At 32.7% G+C, this 16,866-nt stretch overlaps 1 protein-coding gene across 3 annotated transcripts; it reads left to right on the forward strand.

The window, feature by feature from the left end:
* Positions 1 to 11,011: 11,011 nt before the first annotated feature.
* LOC133679406 (D-ribulose kinase) lies at positions 11,012 to 15,778 on the forward strand. 3 transcript variants are annotated; one of them, XM_062101994.1, is made up of 9 exons: positions 11,012 to 11,170; positions 11,323 to 11,552; positions 12,510 to 12,649; positions 12,731 to 12,983; positions 13,082 to 13,214; positions 14,062 to 14,150; positions 14,223 to 14,500; positions 15,137 to 15,206; positions 15,310 to 15,778. In XM_062101994.1, exons 1-9 carry the CDS (start codon positions 11,104 to 11,106, stop codon positions 15,511 to 15,513), a joined length of 1,464 nt encoding a protein of 487 aa, XP_061957978.1. In that variant the 5' UTR covers positions 11,012 to 11,103; the 3' UTR covers positions 15,514 to 15,778. The 3 variants fall into 3 exon arrangements, with proteins under 3 accessions (XP_061957978.1, XP_061957979.1, XP_061957980.1); XM_062101995.1 differs by having other exon boundaries at positions 14,092 to 14,150; XM_062101996.1 differs by lacking the exon at positions 11,012 to 11,170 and having other exon boundaries at positions 11,413 to 11,552; positions 12,506 to 12,649.
* The last annotated feature ends 1,088 nt before the right edge of the window (positions 15,779 to 16,866 follow it).

Here is a 16,866-nt window from a genome sequence, read left to right on the forward strand (position 1 = left end):
AATTTAAATAGAAATTAAGTTTAAGATATTATCTCTTATTTAACTATAATTTTATTAATAAATTTTAATTTTTATACCGGACGGTTTTATTTTTAAAACTCTCAGCATAATTGGATGGGTGACAAAATTAGAGTGGAAGGGGAAATGTGGGTGGGAAAATTGAAGGCCGAGGACTCAATTGCATACTTTTGTGGTGCGAGGTTAAACATGACAGGAGTAGTATATAACAGGTGTGAAATGGTGCGACCGGGCCGTGTTTTCGAAGGGGTGAAAAATATTTACTGTGGAGGATGACGTGGGAAGGAAGGAGCGTGGAAGTTTAAACTAGAGAGATGGACCCGCCAAGTAGGAGAGTTTGAAATTAAGGAAATAAAATGAGCGGGAATAATAGTGAGGTGATGATTAGGACAAATAAGAGGAGGAAGAAAGGACAGCCAATCGCTGATCAAAGATTAATCAATGAAAGAAACAAAATAATTAACTATAGACATTTTTTAGAAGGATTATAGTGACTAGATAGTTGTCTATAAATACTCTCGAGAAGGCCTAATCAACTCTAATTTTTTTTCGGATTCAAAGAAAAATCAACTCTATTTTTTTAATCTGTATTTTTATTTGTTTTTATTTTTTCCTGCTAGCTTCATGGAGTTCACATCTTTTCGTTTTTCTGACTTGTGTTGTACAGGTTCCTTGTAATCTTACAGTAGCTTTTTTTTGGTATTTTTATTTGGGAGTGTGGTTATGGTTGCTTTTTAAAATATTTTTCGTACCGAAATATATTAAAATAATATTTTTTATTTTTTAAAAATTATTTTTGAAATCAGCACATCAAAAGAATTCAAAACATATAAAAATAATTATTTTTTTGTAGAACGCGGTTTGCACCACATTTCCAAACGGTGTCTTACAAACATATTAGATGGAGGTTGTTTGATATTTAATTTTTATATGTGTTTTAAAAGTGTATAGACATGAGAAAATATTGAATTGATGTTTTTTTTAATATTTTTTGATGATTTTAATATGTTGGTATTGAAAATTAAAAAATAAATTATTTTAATATATTTTAAAATAAAAAATATTTTTTAAAAAATAGATATATAATTAGTCAACCATCAAATAATTTTATCACGATATCAGTTAGCTGGAGGGATTATATAATATATAGCGTGGCGAGTTGTCAACATGGGTTGTTGTGATGAAATGCGAGAGGAAGATTTGACTGTGAAAGGAGACTATAAAAAAATAAAGGCGATTGAGAAATTAGACGTGGAAGATGAGGTGAAGGAAGAGTTAGGGGCTTGTGCCTTGCATTTTCAAATATATATGCTATCGTTAATTTTATTAGTATAGATATAAAAATATAAAATAAATTTATTTTTTATATAATTTTAAAATAAATTTACCTGTCTTTAAAATTAAAAAATATAAAGATTTGTATCCTGTATGTTTTTGTTATCTCGTATTTTCTGTCTCAAAATAATACCCACCAGTTTATAACCTCTCTCTCGTCCTCTCTCTTTCGTGCATTGTTTTTTTTTTATATATATATATATATAAAAAACAATGTCAAATGCAGAGTGCTGTCACCGTACGTTTCTTTTTTGGAGCATGATAGCATCATAAAACATGGCATATATAACGTAATTAGTGATTGTGGAAAAGTGAGTGATATTGTTTTCTTTCTTTCTTTCTTTTTTTTTTTTTCAAATTATATATTTTTTTAAAAAAAACATGTTCGTTATAGCAGTGGCAAGTGGTCAAATGACAAAAATATATTTTTTTTATTAATATAAGTGTTCGAACTACCTTGCGTATTCCTCGACTAATCTCATGAGTCATGAAGTTAACGACTATATGAGCTTTCAGTAGCCCTGAGAAAACTCGAACTAGTGACCATTAGAAAACAAACTCAAGACCTGACCAATTAAGTCACTTCTCAGAAAAGACAAACATGTTTTTTATCGAGGTTTGTTATGGTCATTCCAGAGCACAGTAACTATAGTGTTTTTAATTTTATAAATTAATAAAATAGTGTGTACAGTACAATAAATGTAAATATTTGCTAGCTTGTAATTACTTAAAAAAATTTCCTTTAGTGATATTTTTTCTTCTCCCAAACAGCCGAGGATTTTAAAAAAAAAACTATAATTAATCATTCATGATTTTTTTTTAAATCAGCAACATACTTTTTTTGAGTTGTTATTTTATAATAACATTGATAATTAACTTAATTACAGGATGACAACATACTAATCAAGTTTGTTTAGCGACAATACAGACAATTGCCATATAATAAATAAAAATATTTAATAATCTATGCCCCAGGCATTATAATTGTAATGTACTGAATAACCATGTAAATTGCCTGTAAACAATTTTTTTAACAGCATGTTATTGTGAATGCCATTATCTATTGGAGTTTAAATATTTTCATAGTAATGATGTTTTTATATAAATATTTTTAATTAAAAAGATATTTAAATAATATTTTTAATTTTTAATGTCAACCCAACAAAATTATTTTAAAAAATTAGTGTGATATTTTTAAAAATTAAAAAGCTTGTTTAGCTGCATATACAAAAGTTGGTCGATGCCAGTCTTTGTTGATGAATTTAACATTTTCTTTTTGTGTATGGTCTTCTCTCGATAAACTATTCGAACTCTGTTCACCTACTGCAACAAATTATTCCTGGCTCGGTGTATAAAAACACACTTACGTGCGACGATTTATTGAACTATCTTTCCATGAATCGTGGTTTTTCTAGAATGTTTTTCGCTCAGGAACAAAAACATTTAACTACAACGTTGTCAAATTTGATCAGATGCTGGTCAAATCATCCAACCTTTTGTTACAAGTGGCCCACATTCAGCAATCCTTCAGTGGATGCTGGTCAAATTCGACGTGTCAGAGAAGGTAGATTCGGTCAGAATTTTATAGAACGAGACGATAAATTACCTGTGAAGTCGTATGTAAAGAAAAATATATATATTAGAACATGTTTGTTTATCGGAATTTACTTTTTAAAAAATTAATTTTTAAATTTTTTTGTATTTTTTTGTTATTAAAAAAGTTGGTTAACAGAAAATATTTTTCGGTTAACGGAAAACACTTTCCAGTCAAAGAAAAATTTGGTTTGGTTTTCAGGAAAGTGTTTTTCTTTTTGGCTGTGTTTGTTTTCCGGAAAGTGGTTTTCGGGAAACCACTTTCCAAACTTTCCTGTGTTTGTTTGCCATCAGAAAAGTTGGTCAACGAAAAACACTTTCTAGTCAAAGAAAAATTTGGCTTGGTTTTCAGGAAAGTGTTTTCCTGTAAAATTTGGGCGGAAAACACTTTCTGGAAGTTGTGAAAAATTTAGAAATGTCATTATTTGCTGATTATATCAAATTTGATCCTCAAACTTTTGATTGCTATATATAATTTGTTTTCAATATTTATTTTTCAATTTCATCTCTTAAAATTTAATTTTTATATTAATTTTGGTCCTTATTTTTATAATTGCTATTTGCTTTTTCTTTATCATTTTTTTATTGAAATATTTTATCTATCAAATTTGGTCCTCATTCTTTTGATTGTTACTTATTTTATTTGAAATAATTTATGAAATGTTAATTATTATTATTTTAATTTCTTCACCTTTTATTTTTTAAAATTTTTTTAGATTTGATCTCTATTATTTTGATTATTATTTATTTTATTTTAGATAATTTATGAAATTATATTTTTTTTCAATTTCATTCTCATTCAACTTTTTAATTTGTAAGATTCCTCATTATTTTAATAAATTTGAGAAAAATAAAACATTAATAAGTTATTTTCCAGCTCATTTTCCATGACATAACCAAACACTGTAAAATGTTTTCCAACTTATTTTTCATTATACTACCAAACATCGGAAAATACTTTTCCGGAATTCCCTTTCCTGAAATTCACTTTTCTCGGAATTCACTTTCCAAAAGAAAACTACTTTCCAGCAAATAAATGGGGCCTTAGTTTTCAATTTGGATCAGGTTGTGGACTGGAAAGGGGAAAAGTGAGCATCCAATTTTTCGAGTTAGAACACGATACTGGAGAATACAGAATACTTCGTGATCTCTGATATCGAGAATTTAGATAAACGCGGTACAATTTGTATTTTAAAAAATTTAAAATTTATTTATTAAAATTTAATATGTTTGATATATTTTGAATTATTTTGATGTGTTGATGTTAAAAATAATTTTTTAAAAATAAAAAATATTATTAACATGCATTTCAACACGAAAAATTATTTGAAAAGCAACCATAACTACACTACCAAATATTCTACCAAATATTCTGTAACCTGTCAAGATTTATGGACCTTCGGTTCATATGTTCTTTGTATGCCAGCATATGTTACCATATGTAAACATAGAAGCATGTGGAGGGACATGAACAGCAATTTTTAGATATTGGACGTGTAACAGTAATGCACCCAGATTTTACTGTAATCGAGATAAAAAACATAATCTACCGAGGAAATTATAAATCAACGATTAAAATCGTGGATTGTTAATTCATTTTTTAAGTGACGAATATATAAGAGAATTCAATAATCAATTCACGAGGTCTCGGAGCAACCTGCAGCAATCTGATTCGCGTTAGTTAAGTGGGGCGGGTTCAAATTCTAGACAACATCTCAAAAGATTTCATCGACCATGGGACTCTTTTACGAAAATCAACGATTGATCGTGGATTGTTAGTTCATTTTTTACGACACTGGTTTTCTTCTTGATTTTAAATTAACAATATGCTGCGGATCCACTTGTCTGTGAAACTTCGATGATGTCTCTGGGGATTCCTTTTTTTTGGTCTTGCTGATTGAAAACGATAACGTTTTGCAATAACATTAATTATTGCTCTGTCGTGGATAATCAAGTTGAAATTCACCTACCAAGATACAAGGATACAAGGGTAAAGTATATTTAATAATGCATCTTACGGGTAATTTAACTAGTTAGATTTTAAATTTATTTTTTATTATAAATTTGAATCATTTCAAGATCATTTGAGGTTTATATAGTCGCTAACTTTAGAGTTTGTAAAATTAGTCGAGTCACACACAAACTAACATGTACACCCGCATTAATTTTATATATATAATAGTGCTCTCACAAGATAGAGATTTTATGTATTAAATCTCGAAGTCCAGCAATTATCTATTCATCTTTAATCTCAAGAGGGATGCCTCTTGGTGAAAGAAAAAAAAAACTGTCATTAAAGCACAAATTAATCATTTGTAGTTTTTTTCACTACAAAAAAGTTAATTTCCGATCGTACAACTCGAAATTAAAATATATATATATATATATATATATAAATATATATATGTATGTTAAAGTAATTCAGATCAAACATAAAAGGAGGCTAGAATTCTCAATAAGATGTTTATTATAAGTGCTTAAGTTAACCTAAATACAAAGAAATTATATATAGGTTAAACTGAAAATACTATTCTACCCTTAATAAATAAAACTAGATAAATATTACTTAACATCTCCCCTCAAACTCACGATGCGGCATCTACAAGCATCGAGAGTTTGCCAACTAGAAAACAAAAACGAGATATGGAATGCGTCTTGGTAAAGAAATCTGCAATCTGTAAGGAAGAATGAACAAAAGGCAAAGTAATGGTGCCATGCTTGAGATGATGACGAGTAAGATGACAATCGATCTCAATGTGCTTAGTTCGCCCATAAAAACCGAGTTGTGAGCAATCTGAATAGAACTTTGGTTGTCACAATTCATAGGAGTAGGATGAGAAAAGAAAACTCTCATATCAGCAAGTAACCAACGTAACCAAACAATCTCTTTGGTAGTAGATGCCATGACAGAAGCTGAAGGAAAGTCGAAATACCAGATTTTGCAGAAGCGGAAGATAAAATATCACTCCAAATTTTTTATTTTTCTTGCAGAAACTTAACTCAAATACCAAATTGCAGAAACTGAAGAGAAGACGAAATACCAAAACAATTGCAAAGACAGAACAGAAATACCAAATTGCAGAAGCTGATATCAAATTGCAGAACAGAAATACCAAATTGCAGAAGCTGAAGAGAAGACGAAATACCAAAACAATTGCAGAGACAGAACAGAAATACCAAATTGCAGAGGTTGATACCAAATTGCAGAACAGAAATACCAAATTGCAGAAGCTGATACCAAATTGCAGAAACTGAAAAGAAGATGAAATACCAAAACAATTGCAGAGACAGATAGAAATACCAAATTGCAGAAGCTGATTCCAAATTGCAGAAACTGAAGAGAAGACGAAATACCAAAACAATTGCAGAGACAGAACAGAAATACCAAATTGCAAAAACTGATACCAAATTGCAGAGACTGATGAGAAGACGAAATACCAAAACAATTGCAGAGGCAGAACAGAAATACCAAATTGCAGAAGCTGAAAAATCTAAAATAAAGTTTCAGATATTAGTTCTTCAGTTGCAAGCACAAAACTTGATCTTCATCCTCCATCTTTTAATAGGTCAAACAACTCATGTCTGATGTTTTGAAAAATGAATCTGAAGTTAAGCTTCAAAGGAATGCATTGAGCATGCTGGAACATCTTACAGGGAATGAAGTGGATGATGATAACAATTTTGATACGAGCAGTGACTCTGACATTGGTGAACATGATTTCTACAAGGGCAGCGAGTTCCATAAAATTAATAAGCTAAGGATTCGATCAACTAGGCTCTGATACCATGTTAAAGTAATTCAGATCAAACATAAAAGGAGGCTAGAATTCTCAATAAGATGTTTATTATGAGTGCTTAAGTTAACCTAAATACAGAGAAATTATATATAGGTTAAACTGAAAATACTATTCTACCCTTAATAAATAAAACTAGATAAATATTACTTAACAATATATATATATATATATATATATATATATATATATATATATATATATATATATATATATATATAACGCAAAAACAAACATAGCATAAATACTTCCCTAACACGAATGCACAATAACAGTAAATTTCTATATTATATTTCACTGTTTAACGACACTTCTATGTGATTTGACTTATCTTTTAGATATGTTTTACGATCAGGGAGCATCGATCCATTGGCAATTCCTGTGCTTTTTCTGCATTGCATGCAACTTCAAAATCAAGAATAATTATGTCCATGAAAAGCAAATTGTGCAATCAATTATCGTGTTATTTTGTCTGGACTGTGGACATGCGTGGGTGTGTCCAACGGGCTGTCAATACATTTGTCACATAGCCGTCCAATCTATCCCCAGAGCTTAATAGTTATTTTAACCATTTACTCAATCCATATTGCCAGGCAGACAAGCAAGATTAAAGATGAAGCTATACTTTTATGTTATACATATAAATATACCTCTGCAAGGCAACAAATGATCACTTAAATACAACTTTTGAGAGATTTGCTACTTTGTAGCATCTGGCACCTCGGAAAGTTTATATGTTAAAAACTTTTTTTAAAAATCGAAGAGGTAGATGTGTTTTCAAAGGAAAGCTCGATGGGCAGGGGGTAATCAAGAGAAAAGGGACATGGCTCCTTTTATCTAGGCCTTTTATATGCAAGAATGATATCCGAAGCCACCCAACGAAGAAGATTGTGAAGAGCCTAAAATCAGGAAGAAAAGAGGTAGGATGTGATTGAATGGTCTGATAGGAACATATATCGTTTTCTACAGATGGGGTTGTTTAAGCTAGCCAACAACCACTAGCAGAAAACCTACACACTATCACTTTAATTGGTGGCACCGAATATGCCAAGAAGACCAAAGAAATGTTTGTCTCTATGATCTATCACTCATTTGTTGAATTAACCTTTTCCTTTACGCACCCTTCTACTGCTGTGCAGAGATATTATTTTCGGAAAAGAGTACTAGTAAAGACAGATGCCCCGCGTTAGCAATTGGCATATTTTTCCGAGGCTTGATTAGCACATGCAAACTTTAATGTGGTCCTAAGCTAGTAGCTAGCTCGTGAAAGAGTGCATGATTGGGGAATTCTTTTTATCGTGTGGTGTCCGAGTTGTGACTGTGAGATGGAGCTACTGAGCTGTCTATCGTCTCCACTTTGTTTGTGCCACACAAGTGGCTCACGTGCTCCCAGGGTACCTATAATTTGACATGTGGGGCAAGAGGCAAAAATTCCAGCTCTAACTCTTAACCCATGTATTCCCAATTGAACGTTGCCGAAGCCCATCTAGAATTTGGCGAGGTTTAATGAACTCGGGTGTCTGTTTATGGTTTGTCTGATCTCACTTTCCTTTTCTGCTTTACAACCGTGCAAAACCCACCTGACCATTCAACCGAAAGTGGAGGTGGCAATTATACTTCTCGTGTCTTTTAGCTTCACCGATTTATTTATGGAAATCGCGATGTAGCTTGAGCTTGGTCGAGCTGTCCAGCTCCACGTTCCTCCTGATTAGGTGGTCTGGAATCGAGATTTGGTGGGGATTTCCACGAGAAAAGAAAGAAAAGTTTATTTGAGTGGAAAGCAATCTTACTAACTCGGACCACATTTTTTTGACGTAATCTTGCTTAGCGAGATCCACAAGCTAAATGGTTTATTGAGATTTTGGTTCCTCGTAAATGACGGCCCACAAAATTGTGGGTTTTACGGCCCTGGGATTTTTCGTCGGAATCGGTCGTTCAACCCTTGCCTGTTTTAAAAGAGTTTCGATATCAATTTAAAACAATTGCGAAAAAAGAGGTTCTCGAGGGTCAAAACTCGGGAGGATAGCGCAATAGGATTCGGGGTTTATTTGGAATTGTCAAATATGAACTCTGGAAAAACATATACAATTGGGACTTGACTACGGGTTGGAAGAGCAATTATTCCGTTACAAAGCTCAGGAGACATTAGATTTTAGTATGTGTTTGTTACTACAGTGCATGTTTTTTTTTAAAAATAATTAAAAATACATAAAAAAATATTTTTAAATATCTTTAACATCATCATAATTTAAAAAACAATTTCACTTAGCCGCAAGGTTCAAATCTAAGTCAGGCCTCAAAGGTCGAAGTTATCCTCCGTTCCCAACGTCCAACGAGACTGAATTATAATGTTACGAGCCTTATCTCAATGGACTCGCAACCTCGAGAGCCCACTCATCTTTTGCATGCAGAGATGGTTCGAAAGCTTTTTGCGAACTTTATAAGCAAATGAAATGAGTGTCGTTTGCTTATTCAAAAACCAAGCATTTCAATAGATTAAGGCCCCGTTATTAACGTTAACGTTAACATTAATATTAACAAAACATTAATGGGATGTGATTAAATTACATTCAGATATATTATTGAAATAATATTTTATTTTATTATTTAGTGTTAGATTATTTTAGAAATCACGCTTAATATATTTTTATTAAATTATATATTAGTTTTATAAATTTTTTTTTTATTTCAACATTAGATCCGTTACAAGTGAACTTTATAGTTCTTTAGATTTTTTTATGAATTTATCTTGATCTTATATCCTGTATTTCAAGTTTAATAAGTTAATCCAGTTAACTCATGTTGTTTTTTTCAAGTAGTTAGTTGATTTTTTTTTATTTCATAGTTTAGAGTCTATTTAGGAACGCCATTTCCCTTAAATTTTAATTTTATTTTATTTTTAAATTATTTTTTTATTTTTTCTAATCGTTTTGATGTGTTGATCTCGAAAATGATTTTTTAAAAATAAAAAAACATCATTTTGATGCATTTCTAAGCGAAAAACACTTTAAACCACAATTGCTACCACAATCCTAAACAAACCATTAATGTTGGGTTGGTTGAAAATTGGGATTCATATTTTTATTTATTTACTTTTCATGAAATTATCCTAATTTTATGCTCCAATTGCAGGTTTGACTGGTTGGCTTTGTTCTTTTTTTGTTATTCCTTTTAATTGGGCTTCGTATCTTTTTTAATTTGCTTTCTGTTAGACTATTATAATCTCATGAACGGGTTGTGAATTTAGCAAGTTGATATATGTTGACTTGATTTATTTTCTTTATTTTTTTCAATTTTTTTTTTTAATTTCATCCTCCAACAACTTAATCTTATTTTTATTTTTTATTTTCAATTTTATATTTAAATATTATGTTGTTTGTGAATTGAGTTTTGTAATTAAATTTTCATGAAGCTATCCTTTTCTGTTAGATTTATTTTTTTCTCAATCCCAACATTTTAACATTGGATATGCTGTAAATGGAGCTTTGTAATTTAATTTAATTATTTTTTATAAAGTTACCTCGATTTTATGACTCGATTTGCGGGATTAATAAGTTAGCCCGATGTGACTTGGGCTTTCTTGTGGTTATTTTTTCAATTATTTTATTATTTAACATTGAGATGATTAGAATTAAGTTTTGTATTTTTTTTATTAGCTTTCTACAGGGTTTTCTTAATCTCATGACTTGGATTCGGAGTTTGACAAGTTAACCCGAGTTGACTAAAGTAATTTTAAAAAAAATTTAATATTTGATTTTCAATTTCAATTTCATCATTCAACATTGAGTTTATTATAAATTAATATTCATAATTTATTTTGATTTACTTTCTACAAAGTTATAATACTTTTATAACTCTGACTGTAGATTTGACAAGTTAAACTAGATCAATTCAATATACTATTATCTTAATATTTGAAAAAAATTTCTCTAATATATTACTGTATTAATATTTTTAAAAGATATTATTTAATATACATTGTATTTTTAGTTTAGAATTATTTTTCTTACTAAAAAAACATAATAATAACACTTATATATATATTTGATTTAAACCCCGACACAGCAATGGCCAATAATCTAGTGGTGTGAAAAAAGGCCAATAGTTTGATGGTGGATGCTCTCTTTCTCTTTTAATATATATATATATATATATATATATATATATATATATATATATATATATATATATATATATATATTTTGATAATATGTATCTTGATCTCCGTCACTGCTCGTTGTTTCTGTTAATAGTTAACACACGACATGTCGTCTTTAACGTAAACGAAACGTTTTAAAAGGCAGAAGCTAGCGTGGTCTTTTAACACAAGATTCTTCACCTTATCCAACACGAAGGCACCACCATGACTGCCTTGGTTCACCACCCAACACTCTCCTTCCTCTCCCCCTTCTCACAGTCTCAACAACATGGTACTCCTCTCTCCCTGTCTCTCTCCTAAACTGAACCAGTTTCATGCTCTTACATTTTGTAATCTTTACATGTCTTTCTTTTACCATGACTCATGCTTACCCAATGAACTTGACTGATGATTTTTTTTTTTATCATCATCATTAAATTTCAGGGCATTGTAGTTCAAGAAAGTTATTGGTACCGAGAAAAGATCAGCTGTATACAACTGTAGGCAAACCAAGACCGATAATGGCTCTTGCAAGCAATAAAGAAAGTGGCATTCTAGTTGGAGAAAGGCTTTATCTAGGTATGGATTTTGGAACTTCTGGAGCTAGATATGCTCTTATCGACAAGCAAGGGATAATTCACTCCGAAGGAAAGAGAGAATATCCAGTTTTTATGGTAAGATTATTCATTTATTACTACTGTCAAATTGGGCATCTTTGAAAATTATACACACACCTGCAACAATTATGGAAAAATTGATGCATTCAATTTTTTAGGCAGTTCTTGACGCAACATATAGCAAAAAGGAAAAAGGAAGCACCACGTTCACAAATCCTAAACTTATATCTAATTATAGAGAAATCTGATCTGATAAACTCCAAAATATCAATGATTCTTAACTGTTTTGAAAAATGAATAGTAGCTAAACCGATTTAATTAATAAAACCCAAATCAAATAAAATTTTGATATCCAATCAAGAAAGGAATATGAAAATAACTAGGAAAATGAAGAAAATTCCGAAACAACAACTTTCGGGACTAATTCGAGAATGATCCCAACCTGGACTGGCTCTATCCGATCAACCCCATTGGGAACAGGGCCTGTCGAAAGTGATAGTTAAATTTCTCTGACGATGATCATATCAAAAGTTATGCCTGTTTTTTTCAGTTTAACTCATCCAAACTTCTGCTTGGGCTTAGAACTGTCGAATTGATCATAATCATATCTGCTATTAGACGTTTCACGTCATTTTTTGCCTTTAAATTTTAAATGACAGTGGAACATTTCAGTGTATAATTGTTAATTCAACCTGGTATTAGTTCGAGTTGAATTCAACCTACTATGGATATATACTGGTTCTAGGATTTTGGTGATGATGCGCTTACTTGGGATATTCTTCTGGAAATTGTGCTCAATTCTAACTTACGAAAACTGGCACAACTCCTTGTCCACTAGAGTTTTTTCTTTGTCTTAAAATCAATGTTGCTACTCTTTTTGTTCGTGATGCTTTCTCAGTTTCTCGAGAGATACTACTGAATTTGGAAGAAAAACTTATAATGCTTACTGGTGTAATTCCTGTGAAATTTAATTGCCCAAATTAACTGAGAATCTTATTACTTTTGTCTAGGAAGAGTGAAGAAAAAATGGACTGGGTGCGGTCATGGAGGGCAGCACTTTTCTCACTGCTAGAGGATGTTCCAGCTCATCTCCGCCCACTTGTTGCTTCTATTTCAATAGATGGAACTTCTGCGACCACACTCATTGTAGACAGGTGGATGTCTCAGCAATTTTGTGGCTATCCTACCATTGTTTTACTTCCAGATCAAGCTTCTTGATTTTTTTTTTCCTGCAGAAATACAGGAGAACCATTATGGAGACCATTCCTTTACAATGAGAGTTGCCCTGATGCTTTGCCAACGGTAAAATCTGTTGCTCCTGCAAACCATACTGTTTGCTCTGGATCATCTACATTGTGCAAGCTTGTTTCATGGTGGAACATAGAGGAGTCAAATAAAAAATCAGCATTGTTATTGCACCAAGCAGATTGGCTGTTGTGGCTGCTTCATGGAAAACTCGGAGTGTCTGATTACAATAATGCCCTGAAGGTATTGGTCATTAACTCTTTCCTCTAGGATTTTCTTTTCATGTTTCCATAATTGTCTGTGTTGGAGGAATCATATAACGAGTGATTCATGTCTTGCAGGTTGGTTATGATCCTGCATCGGATTCTTATCCACCATGGCTGCATTCTCAGCCATACTCTCAACTTCTACCTTCTGTTATAGCTCCGGGAACTTCAATTGGGAATTTAAAAGAGGATATTAGAACACAATTTGGTATGTTCCATTGTTAGATAGCTTAATAATTAAAGGATAAACAGAGTGAAGTCCTGTTATTTTCTATCACACTGCTTAGATCAGTTACTGTCAATGAACACTTTAGCCAAGTTATGAAGTTATACTCTAGGAATTGACAAATTTGGTAGACACTTTCTGTTGTGTGACATTAATTTGAAATACTCAAGCGGTTCTTTCTATAATTTTTATCGTAATGCTACATGAAAAGTTGCCAATACTTGAGCAGTTTAGTTATTTTCTCTGTTCCTCCTTACTTTGAACATCCAGCATATTTCTCAAGTCATGCTTTAAGCCTCGAATTCCATGGAGTGCATGTTGAATCCTTATTAATTTGGCCTTCCACTAATCCTTTGGAACTTAAATCTGTGTTGGTGTGCTCCTTGAGACTGCCGGGCGTAAAACAGACCAACAATATTCGGAGTCTTTTCCTTCATTTTTTTTAACAGAGGATTGATGAAAAGGTGCTATACTTATATTTGAACTGAAATAAAATTTCATGTTTAAATAACCATTAAAACATATAGTTAATTAGAATTTTAGATTTACAGATCATACGCGAATGACATCCCTATTGCTCATAAACTATTGATTTTGGATCAAGTGACGATTACAATGACCAAATAAATGGAAGATTACTTTATTGAACAAATTGTTTTATTACCTTAAATTGGTTAAAACAGAGTCATAGTCTATTTGAGCTTTATGTTTGTTGATTGTAAGTTTTTTCTTCAGCAATTTCTCTTGTCCTGCCTCTACACCTTAAAGCTTCTTCAATTTGGAAAATTTTCAGAACTGCATTTCGGACTTATAAAATGCATCTTTGCAGGTTTTCAAGAGGATTGTATTGTATGTGCAGGAACAACAGATAGTATAGCCGCTTTCCTTGCAGCACGTGCAACACAACCTGGAAAAGCTGTAAGAAAATTTAGAACTCAACCCTTTAATCTAGTGAACCAATTGTATTCTGACCTTTACACTTGAAATCAGGTCACTTCTTTGGGCTCAACTCTTGCTATTAAGTTACTGAGCACTACGAGGATTGATGATGCACGATTTGGAGTTTATAGTCATCGCCTTGATGATAAATGGCTGGTTGGAGGCGCTTCAAACACTGGTGGAGCTGTTCTTAAGCAGTTTTTCACTGATGAGCAACTGCAGAAATTGAGTGAACAGATAAATCCAATGGAAGCTTCTCCTCTAGACTACTACCCTTTAAAAGCAGTTGGTGAGAGATTTCCTGTGGCAGATCCAAATCTGGTTCCCAGGTATTCAATTCTTGTTGCATTTGTTGTTGGAACCCAGAAGTGCCTAACCCTTGTAAACTTTATTCAATCAAAAGCCATATTCCCCTGCTGCACATTTGCAGAGCATCTTACTATTTTGCTTATCAAGGCACTGAACAATGTGTTGTTACCCCCCCCCCCCCAAAAAAAAAAAAAAAAAAATCAACCAAAATTCCCAAAGAATAAGGTACTTATAGATGAATTTCATGACTGCCTAGAAGCTGGTGATTGTGGCATGAATTGTGATAGTGTATACTCAGAATCAGTTACACTTAGGAAGTGCTTGAAAATATATCATAAGAAAAATAAACGTGGAGCCCAATCACCTGCCATCTAGAAAATGGAGATTTTCTTAGGCAGTCTGATGTCTTGCACTTTATCAGACATGAAGTGCTTCAATTCAAAACTGGAAGTAAGATCAGGTTGAAGAAATGAATATAAAAACTTGGAATAGACATCTCACTTCTTGTCTGTGTTCCGAATTCTAGTTTGAGCACCTTTTAGAGTCACAAGTTAGGTACATTAATGTCCAGCACAGCAAAGGAAACAGTATTTTTGGCAAGTTAGGATGTCTCCCATGGTTCCATAGTTCGACCAATTATTTTTCTTCCTGCACAGGTTACATCCACGACCGGAAAGTGATGTTGAGTACTTGCATGGTATTTTGGAATCTATTGCACATATAGAGGTAAGGATTCTCAGTCGGTCCACCCATGTTCAAACTCTCATACACCATAGAGTATAGACAACAGAAATGGTAAGTTGACACGGAGACCTTGTATGATTTTCAGGCGACGGCATATAACTTGTTAAAGGATCTAGGAGCAACCCAAGTTGAGGAAGTTTTTACAGCTGGAGGTGGTGCAAAAAACGAAAAATGGACCAAGATACGAGAGCGAGTACTTGGCTTGCCCGTGAGTCGGGCAAAGCAAACAGAGGCTGCCTATGGAGCTGCATTATTGGCATTGAAGGGTGCTCAACACGATAGTTGCTGAGAGACGTAGAAACCAGCAAGAAAACGTTCAACTGGCAAGTGGATGGTTGCTTAGTGGCTTGGAAGATGACAGAGAAGATCCAAAGCCACTTTTTGTAAGAAAAAATCTAAGAAAGTTGTTCAGCAACATGAATCCGGACCGGTATAAATACGTGTCATCTAATGAGTTTCCATTTTATTACCTGTAAAAAAGATCAAGGGCATATCTGCCCCTTAAATTTTTTCTAAACTAAAACCACATGGTGGATCGAGAAATCGTCGCAAAATATGTGCGAAGGGACGAAATTTCAGCAGAGAAGACTCAGAAAAGAAAATAAGTAGATGAAGGACGTTTCCCATGCGCTTTTACCATGAAAAAAAAAACATGTATACCCATTAAGTTTTGTTGGAGCAGGGAGGCCTAATAACCCGTGTGCTAGCCGGTACATGATGACCGACGAAAGTAAGAAAATGCGTCCATAAATTTGTAATTCAACTGGCATCTATACTGACCATGGCCTTCTCTCAAAACGTTTGTGTTTGAGTCGACCAATTTTTTTTAAATGTGCAAGGATGTTAAAGAAATTCCATACAAGCACATGCAAGATAAAAAAAAAAAAATCGTCCTAAAGGAAAAAGAAAGAAAGAAAGTATATGAACCACAGAAAAAAACCTCTTAAAAACAATGGTGAGTAACAAAGAGATCATATTGTTAATGAAAGATGGCATGCAAGATGAGCAAACATGGTAAAGAAAAAATCTCATAAAAACAAAGGATATATAGCTACAAACTTCCGCTAGCCGTTTGCTCTGGAAGTGATAGAAATTGTGAGAGGTAGTATCCTCACACCAGAAGAAATGTGAGGTCTAGTGAGGGTGCTAATTCTAGGCAGAAGCATCCTGTGTTCCCTGTGCTACCTGATGGCCAAGTTACCACAGTTATGATCAGGAATAGATACAAGTAACTGTTTCTTCATATTCTTCTCTCTCTCTCTCTCTCTCTCCTTGTGTCTGTGTAGTGGGTTCTTCATTAGCTACAAACTGATAGTTTGGTCAAGCAGTATTGTATCGGTACTAATCCCGATCAAAATTAGTCCAGAAGTTGTCTCTTTTTATTTTTTCTGGAATGGTTTTTCTAGTTTCTCATCATCTCTCCGACATTGCTTCTAATACTTTCACTTGTTGCACTTGCTTTATTGCTGCTGTGAAATGCTAATGGAATTTCTCGACAGTCATTGCCTGTTGGAGAATGAAAAGGCAGAGCTTCAAAATTCTGACTCCAACAAGGAGATAATCGAATCAGCTTTTGATTTCCTGTATCTGCCTTTTGACTTTGAGTACGTTTCATATATGAATTTGATATTGCATTTTTAGT

Source organism: Populus nigra, chromosome 19, assembly GCF_951802175.1.
Source record: "Populus nigra chromosome 19, ddPopNigr1.1, whole genome shotgun sequence".
NCBI lineage: Eukaryota > Viridiplantae > Streptophyta > Magnoliopsida > Malpighiales > Salicaceae > Populus > Populus nigra.

Coding starts and splice junctions, on each gene's coding strand:
- LOC133679406 (XM_062101994.1), top strand. CDS start 11,104: ATGACTGCCTTGGTTCACCACCCAACACTCTCCTTCCTCTCCCCCTTC. Junction 11,553..12,509: donor GAGAATATCCAGTTTTTATG/GTAAGATTATTC, acceptor TTGTCTAGGAAG/AGTGAAGAAAAAATGGACTG. Junction 12,650..12,730: donor ACCACACTCATTGTAGACAG/GTGGATGTCTCA, acceptor TTTTTCCTGCAG/AAATACAGGAGAACCATTAT.